The 11682-nt window shown below is 37.6% G+C and overlaps 2 protein-coding genes across 2 annotated transcripts; one reads left to right on the plus strand and one right to left on the minus strand.

The window, feature by feature from the left end:
- The first annotated feature begins 143 nt into the window (after window positions 1-143).
- Window positions 144-1475, plus strand: LOC113296215 (pathogenesis-related protein 5-like). Its single transcript, XM_026544539.1, has 2 exons — window positions 144-362; window positions 670-1475. Exons 1-2 carry the CDS (start codon window positions 305-307, stop codon window positions 1365-1367), a joined length of 756 nt encoding a protein of 251 aa, XP_026400324.1. The 5' UTR covers window positions 144-304; the 3' UTR covers window positions 1368-1475.
- Window positions 1476-1710: 235 nt separating this feature from the next.
- On the minus strand, window positions 1711-8555 carry LOC113296223. The gene is made up of 17 exons (XM_026544547.1): window positions 8013-8555; window positions 7111-7467; window positions 6828-6968; window positions 6235-6367; window positions 6002-6115; window positions 5849-5922; window positions 5702-5776; window positions 5475-5567; window positions 5300-5360; window positions 4697-5029; window positions 3869-3995; window positions 3686-3785; window positions 3420-3489; window positions 3162-3314; window positions 2934-3029; window positions 2447-2763; window positions 1711-2298 (listed from the first exon to the last, which is right to left on the minus strand). The coding sequence occupies exons 1-17, from the start codon at window positions 8100-8102 to the stop codon at window positions 2089-2091; spliced, it is 2544 nt and encodes an 847-aa protein (XP_026400332.1). The 5' UTR covers window positions 8103-8555; the 3' UTR covers window positions 1711-2088.
- Window positions 8556-11682: the final 3127 nt, after the last annotated feature.

Below are 11682 nucleotides of genomic sequence, written 5' to 3' on the forward strand. Positions count from 1 at the left end.
GAGGGTCCCATCTAAGGGATAGATGTGTATGCGGTTTCCAGGGAGTTCACTTCCCCGGTTCATCTAGATTTTTTGTTCATTTTTTTACCAAGTTATACAATCTGTAAACAAAGCCAAATAAAGGGAGTAGTAAGGGACAAATATCAGTACCATTTATGTTACTTTTATATTATATAGGGATTTGCATGATCCCACGAAAAAACTGTCTCTCTCTCTCTGCTTCCCATTTCCAGTTTTCTGTATATACATACGTACACACTCCCATAAAACCAGATTGTTAAGAAGAAGAGGAAGAGGAAGAAAGATGGAGTTGCTTATGGGAAAAATTTCTCTTATTAGCCTCTTCCTAGTATTGCTAGCAGGTAATGTCTTTTTTGCTTGACAATTCTTGTACTCTAGAAACTGATTTAGTTTTTTCTATTCACAACTCATTAAAATGTCAATAATGGAAGCATGATCTCACCCGGTTCTTCGTGTTTACACTGCGGAATGTTTTTAATGAGTGCACACTGCACATATATCACTGATATCTGCGGATCGAATAGATCTGAATTCTCAATATATCAACACTCTTAGAATATGACGATTAGCCTCGTACATATTAGAGATTTAACTTTGGTTTTTCTTCATTGTCTGCGAATTAGAATCTCATAACATGTATATTTGCAGGAAACGGAGCATCAGCAACAGTATTCACACTCTTCAACAATTGCAACCACACTATCTGGCCAGCAACATTATGCGGCAACGGTATGAATACTCTTGGTGATGGCGGATTTGTTCTAACGCCTGGCGTGTCGGTTCCACTTCCAGCACCAGCAGGGTGGTCCGGACGATTCTGGGCTCGCACCGGATGTAACTTTGATGACAGCGGTAACGGAGTATGTGCAACAGGTGATTGTGGGGCGGTACTGAGGTGCACAGGCGGTGGAGCAGTACCATCTAGTTTGGCTGAATTCACCTTAGGAACTGCTGGTACACCTAACGATAAGGACTTCTATGATGTTAGCCTAGTTGATGGATACAATGTGGGCGTGGGTATCACTAGTTCCGGCGGGACTGGAGATTGCAGATATGCTGGTTGCATATCGGATGTAAATGCAAGGTGCCCAGCAGAACTTCAAGTGGTGGTGGATGGTACAGTGGTGGCTTGTAAGAGTGCTTGTGGTGCTTTTAATACGGAAGAGTACTGTTGTAATGGGGAGCACGCCACACCTGATAAATGTGGACCTACTGGATACTCCACTATGTTCAAGACTGCTTGCCCTTCTGCATATAGTTACGCTTATGACGATGCTTCAAGTACGTTTACTTGCAGTGCGGGGTCTGATTATCTCATCACTTTCTGCCCCACTGCCTCTCCTTAGATGGATTCTTAATTTCATTTTTTTATCTTCTTTGCGTATCTGGCGATAATCTCATAGAATTCATCTGGTGATTCATAAATTGTTTAAAACAATCCCAATTTTGCCCTATTTCTTGTGGTGCTGTAATTTCTGTCCTTTATTAGCAGTTATATTTTTTAAATAGGATCTCCAACGCCCAAACAAGTCTCCCTTAACCAGTTCATGGCTTAGGCTGGCATCATGTGCTGTTTTTAGCAACAGAAGTTCTTTTCTAAGTTGCATCTGGGATGAATCATGAAATGACACTTAACATCCATCCATTTCTCTAGTCACAAGTACAAGATGAATATTTTACAGTTGAACATAGCCTTGTAAACAACTTTCTGAGAGGAAAAAATAAAAACAAGACAATGCCAAGATCAGCAAATCTGCATTTTTGCCAAAATGGCCTTGGGCCAAAGGCATTTACTCTTCATTAGCATCTTAAAACATAGCTTCATTCTTTCATTTCTTTCTTTTTCTGTTACTTGGATTTTTTTTCACCTTTGACAACTTGGACTAACATCTTTGAAAGCCCAGCTTACTGACACACCACCCAATCCTTGTTTAAGGATTTTCTAGATAGGGTGGAAGAAGACACATTTCCTACAATTAATACTCTACCAAAAAAGATAAAAAATATTACAAAAAAGAAAAAAAATTTACAGGGACCTATACATATTTCCTACAAAAGCTATTGTTCCTAGGAGTAGAAACCCCGGAATCGGCGAAGCCACCATGGTCTCATCTCGCCAAAGCCGGTGCACTGCTCCTCCCCTTCCTCCTCACTACTAAAAAGAGTTTGGTCTGAACAGTCAAGGCATGCTCCGCATGCTGCATTATATGATCTACATGCTGAGTGGCAAACTCGAAGCCTGTTGTCTCCATCCTTGTCACATTTTTGTATGGAGATCTGAAATTAAGCAGACATACACAACGATGTTATGCAAAGTACCACACTATTTATCAGGAAAAAAAGAAGAAGAAAGTTTAGAACAATAGGATTCTACAATGAAACCAATATAAGATAAGGTGATGTTGAAAAAGAATAAAGAACTTACCCAGCAGGCTAACCGCTTTGCTGCCGCCGCACAGTAGCCGTTGTCAAATATACTAAATATGGTGCGACCACCAGGGATCAATCGGTTGTAATTGGGCATGACAACAGCTGCTTCTAACTGCTGCAATATACTCGACTCACTAGGGGCACAATGCTGGCCAACTGCATCCCTGGCAAGAACATCCCTACAAATTGAAAGGCTAGGGAGGAGTGTGGAGCTGTTCTGACATGTGTATCCGGCATAGTCCGAGCAACGGAATTCACATACTCCGTTGTCACAGACACCACCATGCAGACTACACTGCTCATCACAAACAGCTGCATAATAACATTTGCAAGTATTAAAAATCTAAATTTAATCGAGAACTCTATTCAAAGGGCCCACAGGTCATATTCAATAAAATTTAGATTTCGACATCACTATAGAGAGAAATGTCGAAGAAAAAACCTCCACGTAGACACAATCACTTTAAAAGAAAAAAACTTACCAGTTGAACAATCAACACCAGTATGTCCATTTTCACATTCACAAATCCCACTTGCTAAGCACTTACCATGCCCATTACAATTGTCCGGGCAAGAGCCTGCAGAAAAAGAATCACTTCAGTCAAGAGATGCGACCAAATTTATCATGTTTACCAGTTACCACCATATTTTTCATAATATTCATCATTATTAGAAATCTAAGCAAAAGAAGGCCCACTCTTCAGACTTACGTTTACTACAGTCATGACCGTGAAATCCGAGAAAGCAATGACATTTTCCATCAATACAATCCCCATTAAAATTACACGAACTGGAACATTGACCAGATACAGGCACTGGCACGGTACTACAAAGTTCATGGTAAGCTGGACAGATAAGTTGTCCTGCAAAATCCAAATAAGCATATAATGCCCCAAGCATTAGTAGGAGAACGAAGAGAGGGAAGATATCAAAAAAGCAATTTAAAGGTTGGTAGAAACAATTCTTACCATTGAAACCAGCAAACTGGATGGCCCCCCCAGCTTCAGGACACACTTTCCATGACCCATCTACGGCAACCTATACAGTAGATAAATAGATCCTGTTAAACGAAAGATAAGATGACAACAAATTATGCATGCTGTTGCAGCCTTTGTGGCAATTAAAAATATCACATTTCTGCCCACAGAACAAAGACTGATTGCTCTTATGAGTATGAACACTTCAACCCAATGATCCAGAAGAGCAAAAAAAGTATGTACGAATCACATTGTACCTCTAATGAGTTGTTTGCACAACGATGCTGATAGCAACCATTTCCCTGAGTCGTAGATCCGCGCACAAATCCAGTTCGTACTAAAGATGATGACATACACCTAAAGTCAAGAAAAACTATTAGATGCTATAATTGTATAAAGGAATGAATGAAATCCTGATAATTATTTGAAGCATATCTCACCTGGAACTACTCCCTCGCACTTCACCAAGCATTCTATCAGGTGCTCGGGCACTATTTGTATCTGTACATGAACCATCCGAATAAGCTACGAAATATGTGCAATAATCAGCCAACGAAGACTGGCCACCTGCATTGGACAATAAAAAAAAAATTAGCCAAGTTACGAAGTATGATTTGGACACATCCAGAACTAAAGGACTTTCTGGAAGATACTGCGATTTGTACGGAAAGACCTAGGCATGTTCAATTTTTTTACGTATGGATTAAGGGCACAGGGTCAAATTGCAGGCAAGTGCCAATGAAACAGCATCTTGTTATAGTCACATTCGTTTCTTACACCTGTCACCAGATTCCAGAGAATGTGACAGTTGACAACTAAATTATAATCAAGCTGTATGATTACCACAAAGACGCACTAAGTGAGGGTCCTAAAATATGACATGACAGCCTGAATCCAAATATGTTGCATTCAGAAAAATGTTGCTGTCTGATGTAAGGCTTAATCATTGATCCCATGGTTTAACTGACAAAATCACGGTGCCACACAAAATACCAAATGACTAACAACAATTTGGGTGCGTCTACAAGGACCTCATAAATATGGAACTAGAGATGCATAACATTAGTAGCATTGCCAAAAGTGAATTAGACCAGTGCGAAGCTAAGTTTCTAGGTAAAGGGGGAAAAAGAAATTCTCACTGTGTAGAACAGACAATGTGAAACTGGCCTAGATAGACCGAGGGAGCCAGTTGGCAAGTGGGGGCAACTGAAACCACTTGCCCCTACCTGGCTCCTCCCCTGAATTGAACATAAGGACACAAGACACACCTTTATTGGCTTGGGGGAAGTATCGAGCCCATTGAGGAAGGTCTCCACTATAACTTACAATGGGGCAGTACCCCTCCGCTTCTCTGTTATACGTACAACCTGACAACTGTGTGGTGTTACAGTGATATGCTCCCTTCCAGTGATTGCAAGGGTGAGTAACAAATTCTGACCCTTGGTTTCGACCCCAATCCAAATGGTCTGCCATACTATAGTTAGCCTTGTACCATCCACTATCTTCTAATAAAGCTAGTGTCATCCTAGAAACTACTGATCTGGTATCAACTGACCCTGTCATAATTTCATTCATCAGAAGCCTTTTCTCCCAGTGAGATCCTGCATGGAAAAAAAAGTATAACATGAATTTGTGTTTGAGAATTGCTAGCCATTACCAGATTCAAATTCATGTAACCTCAACTCGAAATAAGATGGTACGTATCCATGAGATCATGTATACGGGCAAGAAGATACATTTATACTTCCACATCTACTTTTGTTCTTCCTTCCAGTTTTCTTTAGGCAAAGTATCAAAAATCTGGCTAAAGATATAATATATGAAAATTGGTTCCCTACTTACATAGGATGAGGTAAAAGAAACAAACATACCGGATGTACCACGTCCTCCCCCATCTTCTAGCTCTAACCCAGTGAAATTCTCAGAAAACGCCTGTAGTTAAAAGCTCAATAAGGGTTCTTTTGCAAATATGGAAGTCGGAACATTCTAATGATGTTTTATAGAGATCCTTGTATATCTCCTCAAAGAAAAATGTTGCCAACTTACCCCATAATGATATCGTGAGTGCATCACAACACGTGGAAGCACAACACGAGTTACCATCCTTCCGAGCCTCTCATCCATAACTTGTACAGTGACCTGCAAATTGAGAAGAATAATTTGAGTTCACTCAAATACTTGTGTCGTGGCTCCCTGCATGCTAATCTATGCAACTCAACCCGATGATATTATTCATCAGTCCTACAGATGGAGGAAATAATAGAAGTATATACCTTGCTACGCCTCCTTTTCCTCTCGTCCCGGAAGTGTGCAAAGGCGTGAGGATCAAAACCAAGTACATGCATGACCTACAAGAAGAAATGTTCATATAAGAAAACATACAACGTTTTCGCACTCATAATTAACTGACAACTACTGACCTCATGTATAAGAGTAGCTGAAAGTAGGGTCTCTGCTTCAGCTGTCAGATGGCGAGGGGCCACATTCACATGTCCTAAAGAAGAAACGGTATATTATTATTAGAGCAAATATAAGATAAAAATATTGCAAGGATGAATTTCAAACCAAGTTACCAGCAATTGCACGACCCCATTGATCACGCTCACATGCCACTGCCCAAGCCAGTGTGTTTCCTGTAGTAGGCCTTGTAGTTACCAAGAGTACCAAGTCTGCATCAGAAACACCCTCTGCCAAAAGAATAGTGGTTATTTGCCAAAAACAAAATTAATTAGAAGGATAAGAATAGCATATAATATGCAATTGGATAGACTTTGATTATAAATAGATAATGTTAGACTACAGGTACCTTCTACATATTCATGTGGTAGCTGTACACCACCGTCTTGACCGCAGGCAGAATATCCGCTCAAGCGCAGGTTCCCTTTCACTGGCTCAACAGCTAAGGCTCTTTTAAACCAGTCTGCCGTCTTTCCTAAAGCCTGCAAATATGCTGTTATTAGCAGTGTGGTGTATCTTTGAACACCAAATATTATTGTGTAACATATATGTGAGACTGATATAGACGTCCATAAGTTGTTTCAAGAGTATGCAATGGTCACTCAAACAATAATACCGCGTCTACAGGATGATTCATGCATCGGTAATAAATAGAAAATAGGGTAACACTTTGTCTGGTATAAGACAGATTTATCTAGATTCCACTGTTCGTAAGTGCAATACTACGGTATTTATTATATCATATTTTAGTACAACACAATTGTTATTAGATTATGTCAACTATATCAGTCCTGCCACTGAATTACAAAACTCATACTCTTGTTAATCTGAAACTAACTCTAGTTTTTCAAGTATAGTATCAATCTGCATAACATCTTCGGGATCCTGAAACATATAGGGCCAGACAGAAAGTAAGGAGTCACTGAGGTAAGAAATGAATACCTTGCGAAGGCGACGCCTCTTATCCTCCCCAGATATGTCATCCAAGGTGCAGTTATACCAGCAGTCACCAAAAATAGGAGGGTCTGCACGTGGATTGCAAGCAGGTGTACCAGGAAGAGAGGTAACAGGAGGCTCCCCGAGCTGAAAGTGAGGGAAAAGGCGCAGCAAAGAAAATGAAGTAAGGACGCATTGGCAACCATATCCATGTATACCAGCAATGGCATGAGTTTTAAGTAAAACCAATTCGCTATATCTGGGCAGAACTGAAAACAAACCCGCTTACCTTGACAGAGCTTCCAACACTTCGGCAATCTCTGTCAGGCGAGTGACCTACTGCATCATAATTTAGAAATATTCTTATAGGCTGTCTGATATCTTTCTGTAGCTCTGGTGATGGGGAGAAACCAAGCAATGCCCTTCCCTTGTGGTTAAGTGGTTTTGATTTATCAGGTTTTTTATACAATTGTGGAGTAACTGAGTACTCCTGGCGACCAGGCCGTCGCCTCTGTTCGAGTAATTGATCATGGATGCAGGAGTGTGAGAGAACCTCTTTCTTTCCAACTTCAAGGCCTTGCAATTGAAATTGGTTGTTTTGGAACTCAGCACTTCCAGCTTCGAACCAGATGAATAATAATACAATCTGATGCACAAGAAAGAGCAATTGCTGAACATTACAATCTACACAATAGAAATGTAAAAAACCGTAAGGTCTAGAAAAGATCTGGTTTTACTGCTAGTGATTAAACAAGACTTGGTTCTCAAAGAACATCAGCTGAGTCTGATAGGCCTCAAATCTTTAACAAAACCATTAATGCATGGTTTGGGTAAAATTTGCAATATAACTCTCAAAGAATCAGATTTTAATCTACAAACAAACTTCAGTAGTAAACAAAAATCTATAAATCCAGACTGACTCCACAGTTCATTAACAAAGATGAATTAATTTCTGACAACCCAAAGAGAGAAATTGCCCTAACCCTCCCAGAACAGCAAAAAAATTATTGGAAGTAAAACAAAAAAAAGCTAAAACCACTGATAAACAACACCAAGTACCAAACTTGCCATTTTTAACAATCTCACAACAAAAAACGTCCTCTAGAACAGGAAAATCTACGAAACATGTACAAAACAAAACAAAAAAAACCATACTAAAAACAACAACAATGAACAGTAGGGCAAAATTACCTCAAAAATAATAGTAGCTGCAAATAAATTCAGGTTTTGTAATCTCAATTTGGAGGAAACAAGACATCTATTATAGTCTATTCCCTCCATGAAATAATAATGTGTGAGTTAACAATAAAAATCCCGTAAAGACCACCACCACCACCTCTTCCATTAAAGCTTCATAGATTCACCGATCCACTCCACAAACCAATCTTTTTTCCGCATTCCAACACTAACCCAGAATTCAAAACACCTCCTTTCTTCGATTAAACTTGTTAATTTCACAATATCTTGAACAATGTATAAACCCCCAAATGCCAAATTTCCAGAGCACAAAAAAGAGAAACCCTCAAAACTACACAAACTAAATTCTCAACTCCAGTTAAAAGATTTTGTTTCACTGATTGAGATTGATGGGGAAATTTAATATATCAGTGATTACAATTAGCAGTGAAGTATAACAACTCACAAGTCACAACTACCTACTTGGTCTTTGTTTTTCTTCAGATAAGAGGAAGAAGAACATAAATCACTGAAAAATCAGAAGAAGAGGAGGAAAATGGAAATAAAAAATAGAAAAGGACTTAAAATATGGAAACAGTGTAAATATAGAGAGGAGAGAGAAACGTGGTGGAGAATTATATTTATTTATTTTATTTTATCACTAGCTTAAATTTCACTATTTTAATGAAAAAGGAAACCAAAAAGTAGTGAATTAATTTAATATATCATCCTTAGTTTTAAAATTGCCCTCCAAATTTGGATCATATTACGGAAGCACCATTGGGTGCTAAATATTTTATTTGCGTATATAAATATTTCACTCGGTGGATTAGTTTAAGTAACGGAGATATTTAATTAATTAATAATTGATTATCTTATCTGTTAAGCATTTACTGAGAAATTATCGAATGAATGTTGGTGTGAACTGTGAAGGATATAACACAGACACAGTAAATAATTGTCCTTTGTGTATGCCTATAGGCTATGCAAATTCTACTAAGTCACATGAAATGAGTTTTTTTTGACCGTAATAATCATCATATAAATAACACTCAAATCCCATGTAAATCATAAAATCTATAATAGATTTGATCTAGCCGCTTCTCTCCCGTGTGTGGTAAATGTTCATTATTATTTTTGACTGTCCATCACAGTAACAATGGAAATTAACTGAAACAAATATGGTTAACGGAAATTGATATAAAATTGTAGAACAATCATTTTCAAGTAGATACTTATAGGAAAGTAGATCCATAACCACAAATGCAAAACTTCTATCAAAAGCAAGTGAAAAGTGGCACCAAAAAGAAGAGGAAATCTAATCTGATATAATTTGTTGGGTGAAGAAAGAAAGCCGAGATTTTCAAAATGGGAGCAGTTGGTAATTGCTTGTAATAAATAAATAAATGACTGAAATCTTGAATTACCATTTGCTAATTATAGATTTTAGTTTACAAAATTGGTTAAAAAGACCAATATCAACAATTTCTGGGTGAAAAAATCATGTAAAATTTGATACTGTTTAAATGAACGAGAATGTAAAATAGCCAGGATGTAAACAGTTTCATCCTACCTTTTCTTATTTTTAATTTACATCAGGATGCATCTAGTTTCATCTCGTTTTTTTTTTTAAATTTAAGCTAGGATGAATCCAATTTTACTATTTTTTTAATATCCATTTCAACCATATTAATTTTTACTCGTCCATTAGAACCATGTTTTAAAAATATTTGGACAACTAACCCATTAGATTTTAAGAAAACGAAAGGTGCAGGCATCAAAAAGAGAGACTAGGGACGAAGCTAATTAAACGGGCAAATCTAGATTTAAGGACTGCATGCATGAAAACAATGGTCCTCCTCACAAGAATTTTTGATTAACTATTTTGTCCCTCGACAAACGAGTTTTACCGGATAATTATGAAATACCTTGACCAAAAACAAGATTAAGGAAGCATTCTGTGGCTTGACTATGAAAAAGTGTTGGATTCTTTAATTTAGATTAGTCCATCGGGAAGGAGTAGTTTCGTTTGTCTTCTTTGGAATTTGTAGATTCTCTATAATCAGTAAAATTACTTGGTATACAGTCAATGCGACTTATTATTAACTGAATAATCTCCTTGATTTCATGGTTGATTTGTTCCACTAATCAGGTCCGGCGGTGAAAAATATTCCACAGACTTCTATCGGAAGTACGGTTTCTAAACGGCAGGGGATGACGAGCTAAGTAATTGTTTTAGCATCAGACTTCTTTTTTTCTACAAAAATCCACTTCAAAAGTCAATGTAAACCAAACATACCAGTACATAAAAACATTGTTTGTTTGAGCCTACTAAGCTACGACATGAGCTACAGAATTACACGGACGCGGTTAAAAATCTATTTTGGCGCATAGTCATGTTTACTGCAAATCTATTTTAGCATCAAAGTTCCTGATATTCAGAAAGAAGAAGAAAAAAAAAGAAAAGGTTTAACTCGCAATCAATTCACATCACTGATAGTTAACCAACTAAATACCAATTCCACAATGTCATTGAAAAGCTGAAGAAATGCCCAAAACATGCACAAAAACATGGACAGGCGTATATACATTTGTAGAGAAACAAAAACAAATAAAAATTAAAAAGTGTGTTAGATGGGTGAAAGGGAGATTAATTTTGTTAACTAGTTAATCAAGACCTAGTATCATTTCAAACTCAGCCAAGTCTTTTAGTACTACAAAGGTTTTCAGCACATCCTTTTCCTTGGGACGAAGTTTTTTGTGTACAAACTTGGATTATGACATGCTTAAGGGTTTAGAACAATTCTTATTTGAAGGATGTGGACAAAGGTGATTTCCAATTAAACAAAAGCAAGTAATCCCCATAAATTGAAAACAATTTGAATTAGTTAGCCTTATACTCATTAGGGTGTGACATATTATTCGAAGGATGGAGATTTGGTATTTATTACTACCATGAAAAGAAAACTTCTTCCTTGTTTGATATTCCATGGTGATTGACTTTCTTTCTCATTTTGTTTTTCTCTCTTTGTTGTGTTCCCTTGTTATATTATCCCATTCCCATCTTTGTTTCAAGAATTGTTTGTTTCCCAAAATTTTCTTTTTTCTTGCTGATTATTTGTTTGCCAAATTAATATTGTTAGTCGCATTTACAGATCATCTGATCAATAAAACAAGTTTGTTGTTGTTTATGTGAAAAGTCTATCAATTATATTATTGAAGTGTTAAACACCACCCATGTGCATGGGGGTAACCCACTAGACCCTCAACCAATCTGCTAAGGTCCCATGAGTGCTCCCATCCATTAATGTTTTGGATAAATTATACTACTACAAATTCTAAGATCTGCGTTTGCGTACACTTGTATTGTATGTACAAGTTGTGACGTATAATTGTATACATGGAGGATGGGACAGTCTAGGATGTCTCCTTCAGATAGGCAAACAAAGGTTGGAGTCAACCGGTTTCATTACACAAAATGTTTAGGATGTAATTTGAAAGTGCATCTCCAATTTGACCGCTTTAATCCGGTTGGAATAGCACCAGTTATCAGCATTCTTTAGAGAAGCCTAGTATAGTCAAGCAAAATTATTGCAGGAGGTTATCAAATTTCACGTAGGGTTATCAGAACAGAGGATCCGAAGCTTGTCATTTGTGGATCAATTCATCGAGAGGTTGTTGCCAT

The sequence above is a fragment of the Papaver somniferum genome, chromosome 1 (assembly GCF_003573695.1).
Source record: "Papaver somniferum cultivar HN1 chromosome 1, ASM357369v1, whole genome shotgun sequence".
Classification (NCBI taxonomy): Eukaryota; Viridiplantae; Streptophyta; class Magnoliopsida; order Ranunculales; family Papaveraceae; genus Papaver; species Papaver somniferum.